Here is a 19,421-nt window from a genome sequence, read left to right on the forward strand (position 1 = left end):
TAAATGATATTCTTTCTGGTTAGAGTATTCTAGGCTGCAAAATTTTCCCTTTTAGAACTTTGAATATATCTTACCACTCTCTTCCAGCCTGTAGTGTTTCTGTAGTGAAGTCAGCTGATAGCCTTATGGGAGTTCACTTGTAATTGATATTTTGTTTTTCTCTTGCTGCCTTTAGAATCTTTGCCTTTAACTTTTGTCATTTTTAGTATGTCTTGGTGTGGGCCTGTTTGGTCAACTTTTGGGGGGGCCTCTGTGCTTCTCGTATCTTGATATCTCTTTCCTTTAGATTTGGAAAGTTTGCAGACATAATTTCTTCAAATATATTTTCAATCTCCTTTTCTCCTCTGGAATTCCTATTATGTATAGATTGGTTGCTTGACATTATCCCATGTATCTCTTATATTGCTCTCATGTTTTTTCATTTGGTTTTCTGTCTGCGGTCCTGATGGGGTGATTTTCATTATTCCATCTTCTAAGCCACTAATTCATCCCTCTGCACTATTCATTCTGCTATTGAGTGCCTTTAACTCAGTTTGCATCTGTGCAAATTAATTTTCTAATTTTTCTATGTTCCTCCTTATATTTTCTAGTTCCTTTCTAAATTAATCTGCATTGTTGTTTATATCTGCTCTTAATTCCTTCATATTCATCCTTTATTCCTTCAGTATTTTCACTATCTCCCTTTTGAACTCAGTGTCTATTGGACTGCAGAGGTCTGTTTCATTGTTTGTTGCATCAGGTGAATTCTCCTGTTCTTTTAACTGGGAATGGTTCTTCATTTTGCTTATATTTTTCTTATGTTGTGAGTTTAGGGAAGCCAACTACTATAGTCTTGGAAGGCTATTTCTCTGCAAGAGCATCCCTTTGTATTTGGTGGGAGATTACTATTTTTGGTGTCAGAGTTTGAATGCTAGCTATCTCTCTCCTCAGTGTGAGCAGACTATTATCCCCTTGATAGGGTGCTTCATGTGTTTTCAGGGAGAAGGAGGCAATGAGCAGGGCTAGTAGTCAGTGCCTAGTTGCTGGGCTCTTAACAGTAGCAAGGACCTGTTGGAAGGTGGCATAGACTATTCCTAATTTCAGGGACCTGAGAAGTGGTAATATGCCTCCAACACAGTTAGGCAGTGCCTGCAGCATTTAGCAAGTTGCAGCATCAGGGTGTGTGATTTCCCTGGGAAGTCAGAGCAACAATAGTTAGTGTTCATTTGCAATGCTCTCCTCTGTGGTGCCCTCTGATGTGATTGGGGCCACAGTGGTGCCTGTTCACAGATCTCTAGTGGTGGCAGGCCATGCCCACCTCTGGAGTCAGAGATAACTGTAGTGGTTTGCCCCCACTACCTGTAGACTACACAAAAAGCACCCCATCTCACTTAGTCCATGCAGGAGGTGCTGCACATGCTGCTCTTAGTTGTGGGGTCCTTGGAAGTGACAGCAATCAGGCATGTGTAGGCGGTGGTGGCAGCAGGGTGAGTATCTTCTCAGGAGAGTTTGCACAATTATGGGTGGTACTAGGTTGTAGTGCCCTCTTCTTTGTTGATCTCTGAGATGACTAGGGCCACAGGTGGAGCCTATTCACAGACCCCTAGGGGTGGTAGGGCACACCCCCCTCTGGATTCTGAGATGACTGCTGTGGTTTGTCCCTGCCACCTGTAGATCAAACAAGAGGCACCCCATTGAGTTTGGCCCCCTGAGCCCTTAGCTCACACAAGAGGTGCCCAGCCTCCCTCAGCCTGCACAAGAAGTGCCTCATTCTTCCATAGCTCAAGCAAGTTCTGTCTGTGCCAGAGGTACCCTGCCTTCTAATAGTATGCACATGTGCAGGGAAAGAGATTCCTATGATGGTCCTCCCCTCCTCCTCTTGCCCTCCCCAACAATGGCACCTTGCTTCTCCAATGTGCCCAGACCTCTTCCTTGCTTCCCTCAGCTGTGGTGTTCCACTCCCTAGATCATAGTACACTGATCCCTAGCCCCTCAAGCTGTCTCCACACAGCCAACCCTACTTCTCTCCCTGGAATTGACTTCTGGAGCCTGAGTCTCAGCACCCAGTCCCCACTTGAGCATCTTAGTCTGTGGTGTCCAGCAAAAGCCATTCTTGATAAAAACTCTCAGTGAAGCAGGAATAGAAGGGAACTTCCTTAAGCTGATAAAAGAAAACCTATAACTAACTCCACTGTAATTGTGAAGGACCACATGATTTCTCCCTAAGACTAAGAAAAAGTCAAGCTTAACACTACTATTCAAGATTGTACTCTAGTTTTAATTATGTATGTGATGAGAACAGGTTAAAATATGAAGTTAATATATTAATGAATGGATAAAACTAATGTAAAAAATGAGAACTGTACCTATTCTTCCTGCTTTTATATTATATATTGGGATATGAATACATTATAGAGGGAGTTCAGTTACTCTAAATAGTTAAAGACCATTGAAGCACAATTCTTACTAGGGTTATTTTCAGTACTACAAGTTTATAGCTGTATGTGGCCAGTGCATTAAGGAAAGAAAAACAATAATATGCACACATGAAAGAAAAATGCATTTTTGCCACAATTGTCAACTTAGAAAATCCCAAGGAATCTACCAAAAAGATCCTACAAATAAATAATAAGCAAGATTAGTGAGGTTGTGGTAAGGTACCATTTATACAAAAATAAGCAATTGAAATTTGAATTTTATTCTCAAATTACTGTTTGCACTGTTATTCAGGCACACACAGATGAAATCTTTGGTAGGATTTTTTTCACTTTCTTTTTTTTTTTTTTTTTTTTTTTTTTTTTTAGGGCCGCACCTATGGTGTGTAGAAGTTCCCAGGCTAGAGGTTGAATCAGAGCTACACCTACAGCCATAGCAACACCAGATCCAAGCCACATCTGCAACCTATACGCAGCTCACAGTAACACCGGATCCCCAATCCACTGAGTGAGGCCAGGGATCATACCCATGTCCTCATGGATACTAGTTAGGTTCATTATCGCTGAGCCACAATGGAACTCCATTTGGTAGGATTTTTATGCTAAAAAAGTAACACAGGTGAAATAAATCAATGAAGACCTAAGTAAATGGAGACATGTACTGTATTTATAGATTGATGATTCAATATTAAGGTGTCAGTTGTTTCCAAATGATTTGTAGATTCAACAAAATCCCAATCAAAATTCCACTAGTGTTTTAAGTTTTTAAAAATGTAAAATTACCAGAACAGTCAACAGCACTTTTAAAAAAAGAACAACATGGAAAACTCACATTGCCTACATTGAAGACAATACAATTCCATATTAAGACAGCGTCATATTGGTAAAAAGGTAGGAATTTTAGAAATAGACCTTGCACCCATTTGGTCAGTGGATTTATGACAAAGGTGCAAAGGTAGTTCACAAGAGAAAGGATAGTCTTTTCAATAAGTGGTGTGAGGTGGTACTGGAGCAATTTGACTTTCCTATGCAAATTAACTAGTCACTTAAAAATAATCAAAGAGATAGACAGAAACCTCAACCCAAATCTCACATGCTATAATTAAAATAAATAACTAATTTCAAAATGAATCATGGGCCACAGGCCAAATTGTAAACTCTAAAACTCTAAAACTTCTTTAATAAAATGGGGAAAAAAAACCCTTTCTCTGAAACAATTTTTAAATATAATACAAAGCCATGACCCATAAAAGTAAATAAGATAAATTGGACTTTATCAAAATTTAAAACTTTTGCTCTTTGAAAGATAATCTTATGAGAATGAACAGAGTAACCACAGACTGGGATGAAGTATTTGCAAATCTCATATCTGACAAAGGACTTCTATATCCAACACAGATGTCTCCAAATTCAACAATAAAACAAATAACCAGTTGAATAAATAGACAGAAGGCTTGCAGACACTTCATTAAAGATAATACATGGATGAGAAATGAGCACATGTAGAAATACATCATCAATCGTCAAGGGACTGCAAATTAAAACCATATTGAGATGTTCTTATATACATATCAACTAAAATAGAAAGCAAAAAAAAAACCCTGACAATACCAAGTGCTTCAAAGATTTGCAGCAACTGGAACTCTCACCCACTACTGCAGGAAATGTAAAATAATACGATCATTTTGGTAGAAGTTTGACATTTTTAATAAAGATAGATACATGTTATGACCAGAACTCCCACTACTAGATATTCACTTGGGGAAGAGGCAATTATGTTCACACAAAATCCTGTACACAAATGTTTATAACAGCTTTGTTCATAATATTCCAAAAACCAAAAACAACCCAGATGTCTTTGAACTAAAGAATGAATAGATACTCTTTTCTACGTCCATAAAATGGGATACTACTAAGCAATGAAAACAGCTGATACGTGCCGTGAGAAAGATGACTCTTAAATGAATAATGCCCAAGTAAAAGAATTTAGGCTTAGAAGGCTACCTACTATATGATTCCATTTATATGACATTTTCAGAAAATATAAAACCAGGAGGACTGAAAATAGGTCACTGCTGCCAGGAGTTGAAGGTAGGGCGAGTGTTTACAACGCAGCAGCATGACGGAATTTTGGGGGATGATGGCACTGTCCTAAATCTTGCTTGTTGTGCTTGATACATGATTCTATGAATCTGTCAAAGCAGGAAGTGTATACCAATAGAATTCATTTTAGTATACGCAAATTCAAATACATATGATGTGTTAAAAGGATAACCATTACTTTTCCTACTTTTATAAATCTTTATATTTACTGTTTCTAAGTCATTCATTGCAAGATCAACCATTACTTACAATTAAAAAGGAAAACAAGCCATTAAATTATAGCATGGCAATGACAATAAAATGTGTCCTGATTTTAAAATTGTCATAATGTGAAAAAATATACTTTAAAATAAGTACAATATGATAATTACAAATTGGATCTTCTCCTCCTTCAAATCACGTGTCCTAGTTCTCGATTTTGAAAGACAAATACCAGACACCTGCAACTGAGAGATCACCCACCTCTGGAGGGCTGGAACTCAGGGAGCAAGGAGCCAGCTATTTCTAAGAAAGGACTTCAGTGAGTATAAACACAGATAGTATGAGGGAAGGTAGTCCATTCCCTTTGTGTCCCCAAATTCTGCCATGGTAATAAGGGAGTTGGACTTCTATTTAGGGATATTTTCTGAGTCCTGCATAATTATGCTTATTTTTCATTATTTGAGTATGAAGATTGAAACTACTATGCTAAGCCCATAAAAGTGCTAGTATAGTCATGTCTTTATATAAGAGAAATTAAAAGGAGAAAATAAACCTCATTTCAAACTTTTTTTAAAAAGACCAAATGAAAAACATTAAGCTAGGATTGTCACTTACAAATGTACCTCATTTAAGGGAAATTCAATATATAAATTATCCTAAAATTAGATGAATTAGAGCAGGGTGTGATGAAGACATCTGATTATTTATCTTAAATAATAATTCATCAGAGCTCCTTTAAATAGTAAATGTTCCACTATGGTTTTAAACACCTCATTTTAGCCAAATTTGATTATCATGTGTTTCTTTGAGAACTTGTGCGTTTCATCTGTAGATGAGTAACAGAGCTGTGTCTTTGTGCATTTTATTTAGAATAAGATAAATAATTTACTAAGCACTTTAATGGAGGCTATTGACAGAGATGGCTGTGAATCTCAAGGTGATGACCAATTTGGATATATAAACACAATAGACTTTGTTCTCAAAAAAACAAATACTTGTGTCTTGGGAGAAACAACGAAGACTGTGGAAAATTAGGACCTGTAGTTTACGGTATTGATAAATAGACTAAATTCACACCATCACCATTAGTGTTGGACACATATTGTACACACACACAAAGACAGAATGAATAGATCCAATTAAACAAATAATGGAAAAATACTTAGCTCATAATTTTTAAATGATCAATGCAAACCCGAACTGCCATTTATTCAAGGGTATCACACTTCATGACAATAATATGCTCCTAAAGAGCTCAAGTCAATGTTCTATAAAATTGTAATAAATCTTCAATGTATCCTTCAAAAACATAATGAAACTTTTCATAAAGTAATTTTTTATTTAACAGTGTTACTTGTCTATATGTTGAATGTTGAATTTTCTTCATGACTTAACAGTATTCAGAGACACACACACAAGTAGATACATCAGCTTTTTCTTACTTTCAGGTTCATTATCTTGTAATATGTAAATTTTTTTGATGAATACAACTCCTGGAAAATATTTCTTTTCAATCCTAATGAGATACTAGAATCAAACAATGTGAAGATTGTTCTTTCCAGTAAAAAGAGTCTGGATATTTTTATTCCTAAATAATAGAATGATGTTGCATTAATGAAATAAAAAGGCAGAAGATATGATAAAGTATTGCATGTGCTCAGTATACATCCATTTATTAATGCATATGCCAGAGGATTGCATTGTATTATGCATTTGGAAAAGTCATCAACAAAGCAATTGCCTATCAATTTAACATGATTTAGTGGATTTTACTGTCTATGTTTTCATACCCAGTAACAGCATGGTTCTGAGAGTCATGATACTTTTCATTTCTGTTCTTAACATATCAGATCAGCTTATTCACAAAATACATTCCTTTTAACAGTTTCTTGTTTCTGCATGTGTATGTTGTCCACTAACAGTTATGACCATAAGTTACAATTACAAGGTACTGTTCTACAGCCAAGTATTTAGGTACAGACTGTAAAAAGTCAAATCATAAAAATAGAGAAAATGCAAATATTCATAAACTATTTCATATTCAAATCCAATCTAGTAATATTTTTATCTACAAAGCTGTAATAAGTTGTTTTCCTATTGCATTTGATGCATCTTGGGCTTGTAAATAACACAAATTACACAACTGTAAGCAATTTCTTCAGACTTCATTTTACATTTTTCACTAAAGAATTGAAGACAAGACTTTTTGCTCCAGTGCAATATATAGTAATGCTGCATTCAGTACAAATTTTGAATATTTCTAAAAAGAAAGCATTTAGCTGATTATAGCACTAATAAGGAGTTAGTCATAACTGTCAGAAGGAAAACACTAACAGTATATTTACTTATCATAGGTAATTTTAAGAAACAAACTTTCTGTCATACTTCTAAGCCATTACTTCTATGACTTTGACTTTTTAAAGAATGAAATTTGGAAAAGCCAAGACATAATGCTAGATGGCAAATGCTGCAACTTACCTTTTTTTTTTTTTTTAACAAATGTTATATGACCTTGGCAGTTTCAAAGAACAAAGTTTTGTTGATATATCAAACATTGTTAACAAACTCTACTTAGCATTGCTTTGTATAAGTTTGCTTTTAATAGCATTTCTTCACAGTGATATTTCAGAAAGGTTGGAAACTGGTCAGCATAAAATATTTCCCACCTTTTCTATTTTAATTTGTATGCAAAAATCATCACAATAGATCTGCAACTATAAAATTACAAATGCTTTCTAGAAGTAACTGCATTTCTAGTCATGGTAGAAAAGGTATATGTAAGACATCTACAATGAGTTAAGTCTAAATAAAACAGAATTTGAGTGACAAATGCTTTCATATCTACCAGCCTTATAAACCAACATAATGAGGACAACTAATGGACGAACTCAGAAGACTGTTTCTTAGGATATTTAATGGGTGAGAAACTGGTAATGAAATAAACATTTTAAAAGATACTCTGGATATGTCACTTTACATCATAATTTTGGCACTTCATGGAACATTTATTTCTCAAAGACCAAAATTGGTATAAAAGTTCTGCAGGTTTTCCACATACCTTGTAGACATGGTACTTAAGTACTGGCAAACACTGAACATAATGAAATAAACATTCCCGCGTATTTGCACATGCATGCAGGGGTCAAACAGTTATAGTAGATGAGTTCCGGAAGATGCGATCTTGCGGTGTTTGTTTCAAGCACTCTCTTCAGCAAATCTTGTTTCAGATTTAAGTCTTACAAATTCTTTAGCCACATCGTCACTGGTCCTCTGAGAGAGGATTCTAAGGATCGTCAAACCAGTTTCATCCATAGAGATGTTTTTCAAGAGGGGATACCATGCCCCGTGGCTTCCCTTTTCTGCTATGTTCTGAAGCTGAATTACTGTCATTCCGATAATTCGATCTTCCCTGGCAAAGCAGTAATCCTTAACTGAAAGATGAAGTTCATAGGCCCCTGGGCGGTTTTCTTTACTCAGAAAGCTGTGCGGATTAAAAATAGGAATTTTGAGCATTTTCAAATAGAAATCAACATGCTTCTAAGATACTACTGAAAGTTTTGTACATCATTCAGAATATTATATTGGTAAAGAGCATGACTGCATTTTAACGCTGATGCAGATATCCTTTAAATTTTATTTAGATTGTCTAAACATAGATATTATTCTGAAATCTAACTTAAAAACTCTTTCTTTCCTAGATACAAATAGGAAATCAATCTAAATATGCTTTACAGCCCTGATGTTAAGGGTATTGATAGAAACTGGAATTAAAATATTTCATCATGTTTAATCATTGGAGGCAAGGTCTCCACAGTGATATAGGGGTAGGAGGGGCTGTAGGGGTCATGGGAGCTAGGCTGAGGGTGGGTACCTTTTGGAAGAATTTCTGTGCCCTCTCAATGTCCATTATTACAATTTCCTTTCTTTACCTCAGACTCCTGGAATTGCTATTATATCAAGGAGCCTTTGCTCAGGGGAATACACTGCACAGACTATCAAGCAGTATTCACAGGATACTAAATTGGATACAAATCTCCAGAGTAAATCAGTTTCAGCAGAGCCTGGTGTTTCAATGCCAATTCTTTCCTATGGCAACAGTTAGACCTGTCAAGATTGGGACTAACCATGGCCTCTCCTAATCACAACCTCAGGTACTTTGTCAGTGCAAAACTGAACCTAATGAAGAAGACTGAGTGGTGAAATGCTCAGGGTAATCCTGCCCTGCCTTTTATTTTAATTCATCCTCAGACAGTCTTGACTTTCTAATGACTGCACATCTATTCCTCAGCAGTGCAAGCCTCTGAATTCCTTCCTTTTCTAAGTGACTTTTTTTTCCAATCAGACATTTTGCAGAGCCAAACTTTGTTTCGGGGTGACACCAACAACTAAACTGTGCATTTATTTTAGAGACAATCTGAACTGATATAAAAGAAAATGGAAGCCTGGTAGGTAAGAATAGAATGGCAAAATGTGATAGGATCTGGGTTTTCCTGTGAATTAAAATGAGTCAAAATGTCACCTTTTCCCAGAATCTTGGTAGCTCATGGTATTATATCTGAATTTTGCATTATTTAAATATTCCTAGAATCTCTCCCTGTGAATCTCTCCTAAGTATAGCTATACAATGCTTACTGCCTGGTTGAATAAATGAGTTGGGTCATAACTTACAACTGAAATGTTTCATTGTACTTTGGTGACCATGTGTTGCTTTTTGTCTTTGTGCCTTGTTTTCTCTTCTTGTCCCCAAGGTTGGGTCCCAGCATAAAAACTTCCACAAAGGGACGGAACATTGCAGTGGTCTGCCAGTGTAAGTCATTAATAGCAATCACTAAAACCAAAAGAATATAAAGCATTAGCAAACGAATGTATGGGATCCTAGACTCTCCCTTTCCTCCTTAGAGTGAATTTTTAAGAATGATGCATGAAGCCACATCTTGCATTTGATAACACCCTAACCCCACTGAGGAAAGCAATTTACTCTCTGGAATGCATGCTTGATGGGCTTTTAGCTCTAAGCCATGTGGCTTTGAGATGACAAAAATTTAGTTGTAATTGCAATAGCAATCATTACTACTGAAAAGTTATGATTTTTGTTTAGGTGAAAATAATATGTTTTTCACCTGAAAATTATGATTTGGTCATCATCACACATTTAGAAAATACAGAAAATAGTTTAAAGTAAAAACTATAATTTTATCACATAGAAGAAATGACAATATTTTAGTATGATACTTTCAATATATATTTACTTTCTATATAAAATGAGATCATAATGTATTGCAGTCTTAAAAGTTGCTTTATTTTTTAAGTCCATCATGGAAAACATTCTAATTTATTATATATATATTTCCAACTGCAAATATTACATTATATATATTTCATCATATATTCAACCAATCATTTGTTGTTGCACATTACAGCTGTTCCCTAATTTCAGGCATCATAAATAAGACTTAAATGAACATTCTTATATATACACCTTTGCCCATTCTTTGATGATGATATCCCTAAGGAAGTATTTTATAATCAAATGTTCTAATGCAAAAGGTTCATAAAACTTTGAGCATTTGATATATAGTAGCAAAATATCTTTCAAAAATTTAATTATACTGGCATGTATAGTCATGCCTGCTTATCTGTATGCTTACCAATACTGTATATCATCTTTTATAGACCACAGCAGTGCTACTTTTATAAAACATATACATTAGATAGTGCAATTTAAAACATATTAGAAGGTTGTGGTTTTGATGAAAGTAAATATTATTTACAGTGACTAAATCTGTAATAATACAAAAATAGAACATGGTTCTATTTAGCAAAATATTAATCATTAAAGTACATCTTTGAAATTACCCCTATATTCAGATTACATTTTTACCATATAAAACCAATTGATTCAACCACCCATTAAATAAAAATCAAACCAGTTCTTGGAAACCACATAGAAAAAGCAGGTAGGTTATGTGGATAGTAAGAACACACTGAATTAACATCTAACATGTCCTTGGCAAGTTACAGAGCAAACCATAGCACTAATGTTCAATGTATGTCATAGCATCAACCACAGAGAAAATGTTCAACATACAGTTTTGAAACATAATCACCAATATAGTTAAACCATTTAGATATTTCAGGTAATATAGGCTAAATATCTGTGCCATTGACTTTTTTCAGTTACAAGATGAAAGCCCTGGGTTCAGGAAGAAATTCTGAACATGCCCTAAAATCATTTAATAGACATTTTTTAAAACAGATCCAGGTAAAAAATGACATTTTCAATATCGTTATTTTTCCAGAAGTTAATGTCTCACATGCTGTTTGATCTTCCATACTTGAAATGTACCTTTTACAGTGACTTTGTGTTCTCCTGTTCCTGGGGTGGTGGTGATGTCCACATGAACCGATATCTGACCCACTGAATCTTTGGAGGGGCGACCTGCAAATCAGCAAAAGTTTACTGCCCTGACCATTCAGATCATTTAATAATGAATATTGACATTCTGTGCATAACAGACTTTTAAAGCATGATCCTGGAAATAAATAGTTCTTTTTCCTAATAGCCCATCATAGATACTGATAAATACTCACTAAATTAAATTTGCTATGCAGGTTTGAGGCTTGAGTAGCATCATATTTAGCCCACTAGGTAAACTTTCAAATGATCTTCAGATATCATAAGACACCCTGTTAGTATTACTATTGCTTAAAAAACCCACAAAAACCTTGCCATTGCCTTTACCAGGCACTTAATAAAGCTCTTTTCACTGCTTAGTTACCAAGAGGTGTCACTGCCTTTCACCTTTGTGAGTGCTTTTCTTCCATGTGCCATAGCACAGCACCAGGGTCACAGAGATGGCTCTATGGAGCATGGCCTTCATGAGGACCACACTCAGCCAGGAGAGAGCAATATATACACGTTCACCACACATAGTGCGATAGATTCTAAAATAGCTGTATTTGCAAGGTCTACTGATGGTATAAAAAAGGAGTAGTCAATTCTACCCTGATACAAGTTAGCGAAGGGTTAAGCATGTTGTACTGGAAACTGCCTGTGATTTGGGGTCACATAAACTTGAATTCAAATTATAGGTCTGCCACAACTGGTTCTGTGATCAGAATTTGCTATATTTTCAAGTCTCAGTTTTCTCATTTGTAAAATAGGGATAACAATGTCGCCCCACCCCACACATCTATTAACATATCTATAAACATGTTTTTTGTTCACAAATAGAAGCATACACTCTAATTTTCCTTTAGCTTTATCTTTTCACCTAAAAATAGACTAAGAAGATCATTCCATTTCAGTATATATAAAGCTATACCTCACTCTTTAATACAGTCTGGAATATCACAGCATTAATTACAAAGTAAATGTACTTTGTTCCCTAAGCATTCATTTGCTTAAAAACAAATTACTTACCTGCTTACAGATAATCAAAACATTAAAATATTTAAAACAGTTAAAATAATGTTAAGCCTCTATTCCATTATATAAACATACCATTATTTATTTAACCATATTTTGGTTGTTTCTAGTCTCTTGCTATTATGAACAAACTATAATGAATAATAATTTTTTTCATATTTACGAGTTTATAGTATAATTTCTAGAAATGATATTTGTCAACAGTAGGTAGAATTCTAATTTTGCCCCATAGAGATTTTAACAATTTACTATATATGAGATTAATAAGAACCTTAGTTTTGTAAAAGATATGGTCAATGAAAAAGCTGAAAAGAAAAAGTTCTAAGAGATTTCCCATTTATAACTCCAGAAAATCACTGGATGTGGGTCAGAACCTCTCAATAGGGCCTTAGAAGAGCTGGTTCACCACATGCACCCCTCTCACTCCCACCCTGCCCCAACCATTTGAGAATAAAAGGACTGGAAGATAGTGATCACTTTGGGCATTAGCCAAGGGTTATCACTTTGGACATTAGCCAAGGGTTGCTCCCTGGGAAGGGGAGAGGGGAAATGCTTCCTTTTCCTGAGGTATCAGGAAGAAAACCCCAAGCAAAGTACTCCTAAACTCTGGAAGCCGGGAAGATAAGTATCTCATTTTGTAATTGGTTGCCTACTTATCAGACACTATGACTTGAGCATGGCCAAGTGTGTGTATGTTTGGGGTGGGGGGCAGCGACCTACAGTGTGCCTGGACCACCACCCCCTCCTTCAAGTTGTGGTTGCTGAGAATATGGGAGATGACTCCTGAATGGGCTTGCAGTGCTAGAAATGGGGACATGGGAGGGAAAATGTGATCAGAGGCTATAGTTTTACTGGGGATTGTCACACATGGGGCACAGAGGCAGGCATCTCAGAGGAATGTGATGTGCCCATACCAGGTGAGGTGCAACAGGAAAACGCAGCCAAGTCTTGAGTCTTCAAAGAGTCCATCAATGCCCTTTGGAACTATTTGGAACAAGTCTCACACCAGCCTCTTCTAACAATCTTGTACTTCCCCAAAGACAATGAGCTGGAAAACCTCTACCATTAACCAAATACACAATGACCTCCAAAGAAATAACAACAATGAAGGGTTACCACTGAAGTTTAAAGAGCTATCTCCTCTCTTTCTCTCTTTCTCTCTTTCCTCCTCAATATCAGAGAAACCACCACCAAGAAAAAGAGGAAGGTACACAGAAGAGAAGCCCACTCCTTCCTTCCTCCTCCTTCTACTGCCAGAGTCACCAGTTTTGCCTTCTTGTAGATAGAGAAGGAGAGCTTTGAATCCAGTAGGTGACTAAAACTTTAATGTGACCAGAATAAGGTCTTAAATCTGAGTAAGTTTCTAATAATACAAATAACTAACATAATGTGGACCTGGACAGTGATGTCAGTAAGGGAAGCATCTGTGCTGTAAAAAGCAAGGCTTACAAGAGGAGCTGATAACCCATTTTGGAAAAATAAAATAATTTGTTGTCATCCCTGAATGGATGACATCCTTATGCTATGAAGTTCTTTTATTAAAGAACAGATCTTCCCATTATTTAACTCTCCTTTTGTACTTCAGTTATGTTTCATTTTTTTCTTCATGTGATATTGAACATTTTAAAAAGCTTATTCCTAAGTATTACATCTCATTCTATTTTAAATGGGACCATTTCCCCCTTTATATTGTATAACAGGAAGACTAATGATTTTTTTGTATATTTTTTATTCAGCCAACTGAAATTTTATTTTTTATTTTTTCATTTTTTATTACTCAAATGAATTTATCATATCTGTCCAACTGAAATTTTAATCAAAGCTTTTCATTAACTTTTTTAAAGCTTTGTAGGTATGCAATCATATTATTTTCAATGAATGAAACTTCTCCTTTCCAGTTTTTTATACCTCTCATTGTTTGCCTTGGCTAATTTTATTGGCTTCTATTTCTAGTACTGCATTTCATGATAGTATTAAAAGTGGATATGCTTGTTGCCCTATGTTTGGCTCTCTGAATTCATTGTCTACCCTTCTCCATTCTGCTCTTTGATGGACAATTCAGGGGTTTCCTCTATACTCTAGTGTCTAGTAGGGCTTGGCCAGTGATATTGGATGGAGGGAGGGGAGTAAGACCAGGTGTTTGTCTTTAGTCTTGTGGGGTCATCTACTGCTGGCTGAACCCTGCAACCCAAAATCAAAATTCTTTTCACCAGCCCTCAGTAGGTGACAATCTTTTTCCTGGTTCTGGGAGCTCCCCTGCCCCTTATTTTTGTTGCATTATTTTGTTCACTAGTCTTTCTGGTTTCTTAATATCCCGTCCATACCTTTGTACACAGTTTCTTACTAAATCCTTCTCAAATAATCTTAATTTGGGTGTGCCATCTGATTCCTATGGGGACTTTGGTTAAGAGAGTTAACATCTTTGATTTTCTCTTAATTTTAATGGAAATGCTTCTAGTATTTTCATAATATTCTTAGGTCTTGAGGAATATTGAGACAATTTTGGGAGGATATAGGACTTAAAATATGGGACTCAATAATTAATTGTTATTATGATGGATTTTATAGGGGAGAAAGGAGACTCTTGAAGGTTGAATTGAGATTCATTTTTTTATTCAACAAAAGGAGCTAGAAATAACATGTGCCCATGTGTGGATGCATAAAACAGAATGGTATGTTTTGGAAATTGCAAGTAGTTTAGTATGGATGGAGCATAGACACAATAATATGAGGAAGCATTAAAGAAAATATTGGTACTTTCAATGCCATCCAAAAGTCATTAGACATTGTCTTGGAGCTACTGAGAAGTCTTTTAAGATTTAGGTTTTGAAAGAATTTGTCTCAGCTGTGTTAAAGATCCTTTTTATCACCCCATTCTCATCTGGAAAACCTCATACTTGCATCTCATCATACCATGAATCAAATCCCAAAACCCAGCCCTTCACTAGGATGCTTCTCATAACCTTTGCTTCATCTTGCACTGCTAGTCCACACTGGTGCCTTTGACTTTCTTCTTCAAAACTTTATTTTCATCATGTTTGGAACACCCTTCTTCCATTATCCTATGAAGCTCTGTCCAAACCCCTCTATTGTGAAATACTGTCATTTTTTATTATTATATAAATAATATATAGTTATATTCTTGATTTCCTCAAATATTGTAACATAGTAAATGGGCAAAGAAGTCACTGATTACAAATCTGGTCTGTCACTCATTAACAGCTTAAAACTCCTTGAATTTCCTTATTTGTAAAGTGGGGATAAAGCCACACACCTGGCAATATTATGGTGAGGGATACTTGAAAAATATGTAGGATATTATGGGCCTCATACATTGTAAATGGATTATAGTTTATTATAATAACTATGCCTGATAAGCATGTTTCAAAGTTATTGAATATCTTGAAGATTCTTACATAATGCTCACAAATAAAAATTATGGAGAAAAATCCATTGATACTATAGTTATCGAAATAAAAGACTGCAAGAAGACAACACTAGAGTGACTGGAGTTTTCCCCAACAACTTTGGCATTCTTATTTTCTTCAGTAAGACTGTCTAGGTTGAGTATAGTAGAGATGAAGGTTGTTAAAGAGCCCTCACATTTCTATGAGAGAATGTTCTTCCCACTATGAAGTAAAACCTTTGATTAACCAAGAAATTTGGTGAAATGAGTTTTCTTGATTACTGAAGGTTTTTTGTTTGTTTAGCTATTGCTGAAATCACAGTTAATGAGAGAAGTTCTCTCAGCCACACTGAAAATGTATCTGGGCTGTTTATTTGTCTCCGTTGTTATATTAAGGGTCAGAGCCTGCTCCGTACCTGGGTTTGTAGTTAAGACTTTTATGGATGGTATTATACGCATTACTATATACAGCAATGTAGCAATAGTTGGTTTCTGCCCAGAGTACATATCTAGAAATGATGGTCAGTAATTGATTAAACAATTGTGTAAATGAGAAAAGTCTTCCATTAAAGCACTCACCAGGAGTGAGTACCATTTCTGAGTTTCTATTCACCAAGGTAATCTAAAGGCTTTGTGTTGTTATAGAATTTGATTTTTTGGTAGATATATAAAACTTGAATTAGGAAAATACGTAAGTTTCTGTTCGGTGCTCTTAGTTATGGAGGAGAAATTTTATGCTCTTTGTTTTGAAGACAACTAACAGCTACAGAAATGTGCCTAAAACCTTTTAAAAGGTACTCTAAATGCATAGATATGTTTTCCCCTTTCCCAAATTGCTTCTCTTCAGTCTTCCACTTGTACATCCTAACTCTGAGTGTGTTTTTAAAAAGATTTAGAGGGTTGCCTTGGTGGGTAAAAACATGATAAAAATCTAACTTAGGTACTCAGCAGTCTCTGAGCCACGTTTTGGAACCTCTTGGGTGGAAGCATTTACTAAAAAGTATACATTTCCTTTTCTAACACAAAATGTGAAATTTACTGCCTAATCAGGTCAAACATAGTCTTGAGAACTGGCTTTTTAATGTGGTACAACCCTAAAAAAGTGGATTTAGAAATGTGACAGTTTTCTGACAATTCTGAGTAGAAGCAACTCATTTAAAAGGTTTTTTTCCTGATTGCAATTATTGCTTAATCATCACGCTATTCATAATTGCCATTTTGGAACTTCAGGTTTGTGTTTTCGAGGCCTGGTGTTTACACCCATGCTATGCCTAGCATTGCAGTTAATTATGCAGATTTTTTTCTTCCTAACTACATTCCACAATGTCAGGAAATCTCTGTTAATATTAATAATCCAGGAGTTCCCGTTGTGGTGCAGTGAAAATGAATCCGACCAGTAACCATGAGGTTGTGGGATTGATCCCCAGCCTCTTTCAGTGGGTTAGGGATCTGGCATTGCCGTGAGCTGTGGTGTAGGTCGCAGATGCAGCCCGAATATGGCATTGCTGTGGCTCTGGCGTAGGCCAGCAGTGACAGCTCCAACTGGACCTCTAGCCTGGGAACCTCCATATGACACAGATGCGGCCCTAAAAAGACAAAAAAAATATTAATAATCCATACTTCTCATCCTTAATTCATATGATAAACATAATATTTGGATACATATTAAATGGCATATATTTATTCATTGATTAAATATGCAAACATCCCTCACATTGCACAGTTTTCATGTTCCATGATATGCTTTGATTTCAGTCCCCAGTTTCACTAAATAGCATGTGAAATATTCACATTTTAGTTATGATGGCATTTTAAATATGTATCATTACATAAAGTACAAAATTTGCTGCTGGTGTTTTAGTTCACAAATCACTGACTGTATAAGTAGCAGATAGACATTATCATCAGTGACCACATCACTTCTTTCAAAGTCTGTTGGTGCTTGGTCACTGTACACCTGTTCAACTCACACCCAGCAAAGTGTGCAGTTGTATTGCTGCCTTGCTTCCCAGTGATAAATCCATGTGACGTTTTTAAAACAAGGATAATCAAAAGAGGGAAGTGGCCAGGAAAGAAGAAAGTTCAACAAACAAACAAGTGATAACACTGGAGTGAAATTTGTATAGAATGTGAATGAGTTCATTAAAAAAATTACTGACCTTGGGAATGTAGACATTACTGCCAATGGAGGGACTCTAGAGAAGCAGACAAGGAACTTAATGGAAGTGACCTTATTGGCATAGATGAGAAAGAAGATGAAGATGTCTTAGTGGAGGTGATGTTGGAGAAAAACTTAATGTTAAGGGAACTCTGAGATATAACATTGAAAGCAGACAGGATAAATAGTTGGTAATTAATCCAAACTTCGGAATGACAGTTTACCAAGGCATAGAAAAGATGTTCACTCTTTATAGTTATATGATGAGAAGAAAAAGGCAAGCGCTGTTCAAACTACTCTCAATAAAATTTTAAAAGAAATGAAACACTTTAACTCTTATTGTCTCTCATGTTTCCAATTACAGTGTATTAAATAAATTTTTTAGTTTTTTTTCATTTCTTTATATATTTATAGCTGACAGTAAATACTGTTTCTTTTGACAATAAAATTTTAAAAGTCACAGTATAATCAAAATTTTCCCATTGATTAGCAAGATTGCTTTGAACAGTTTCGGTTTGCATGGTTATTTTTATGGTCCTGCATTAATGTGCAAAGTGAAGGTTGTACATATATTTGAGTTGAATCAAAGTATTAAATACTTTGGCAGATGCTGAAACTATGGAGGCTGCTTAATTCAGTCACATGTGAGTTACATGTATGTTATAAACTGTACAATACATTTTTTTTCCCACCAATTTGGTAGAGTTAGCTTCCAATAGTCCTAAATCTGATCCGTCTAACATTTGTGCAGGGTGAAATCTCCTGAATGCCTATCCCAGAATCAAAATGGAATTCAACAAAAGATCAATTTGAAGAAAGTACATATTAATAAGGAAGTTATTTTCCAAAAAGAGAGAAAAAAGGCAGCATATAAGAAATTTTCATTTCTGATGGAATGAAATATGAAAATAATCTAACATGGTGCACTTTATTCATGTATTTAACAATTTTTATGAGCACTTAATGAAAATTTAATCAGTGATTATGCCTGTTACATAATCTTGTCTATTCTAAATACATAGAAATTAGACTATTATGCCCCAAATCAACATGTGGGCCCTGAGAATGTTTCATCACCAAGATTATTGGATCATAAATACCAAACTCTCTATTTCAGGAATGATTAACACTCTTGTGAGTAAATAATGGCAAATGGCAGGAGAAAGAAATAGTTGACTGTTTTATTTGAAGTTCTCTTTAGAAGAGCAGCTTTTGGTAAAAAGGTTTTGATAAAACTTCCTGATGACTATCAGATTACGATATAGCACCATGTAAGCACCCCAGAAGCGTTTGTCTCTCACCCACTATAATTATAGTACATTCTGTGATGGAATGCATTATCTTATAAGCATGTAGTGGTGATTATTCATGTAATGTTTTAATTTGGTAATTATCTCCAAGTACTCAATTAGCATCCTTTAAAATATAGATAAAAAATACTGCAGCTGCTCAAGTCATTCGTACAAGTTAACCAAACTGCTTAAGCCCCTGACAAAGGGGTTTGAATCTGTCCACATGGGACTTCCTGGGACCCTCAAAGGAAAGGTGGAGAATTCATGAGGCATGACCACTCTGGTAATGGCACACTTCAATATCACTGTCCTTCCCTACTGCTCCTCCCACCTCAGGTCTATGACTCCAGGTGGGAGTAACTTAGCTCCATTCAGTTCTCTAAGACTTTAGACATCCTCAGAGGTGGTGGGAGGAGAA

At 35.6% G+C, this 19,421-nt stretch overlaps 1 protein-coding gene across 10 annotated transcripts in view; it reads right to left on the minus strand.

Annotated features, from left to right (window-relative positions):
- The window catches only part of UNC13C (unc-13 homolog C), a 602,011-nt gene continuing 586,619 nt past the window's right edge, over positions 4,030-19,421 (minus strand). For 7 of the 10 annotated variants that reach the window (XM_021095034.1, XM_021095054.1, XM_021095023.1 and 4 more), the window contains 3 exons: positions 11,065-11,157; positions 9,387-9,546; positions 4,030-8,199 (listed from right to left, as the gene is read on the minus strand). In XM_021095034.1, the coding sequence (XP_020950693.1) occupies positions 7,914-8,199; positions 9,387-9,546; positions 11,065-11,157 (539 nt within the window). In that variant the 3' untranslated portion in view covers positions 4,030-7,913. The remainder of the gene's footprint in view (positions 8,200-9,386; positions 9,547-11,064; positions 11,158-19,421) is intronic. The other 3 variants (XM_021095079.1, XM_021095082.1, XM_021095071.1) reach the window with 1 other exon arrangement.

The sequence above is a fragment of the Sus scrofa genome, chromosome 1, assembly GCF_000003025.6.
Source record: "Sus scrofa isolate TJ Tabasco breed Duroc chromosome 1, Sscrofa11.1, whole genome shotgun sequence".
NCBI classification, from domain to species: domain Eukaryota; kingdom Metazoa; phylum Chordata; class Mammalia; order Artiodactyla; family Suidae; genus Sus; species Sus scrofa.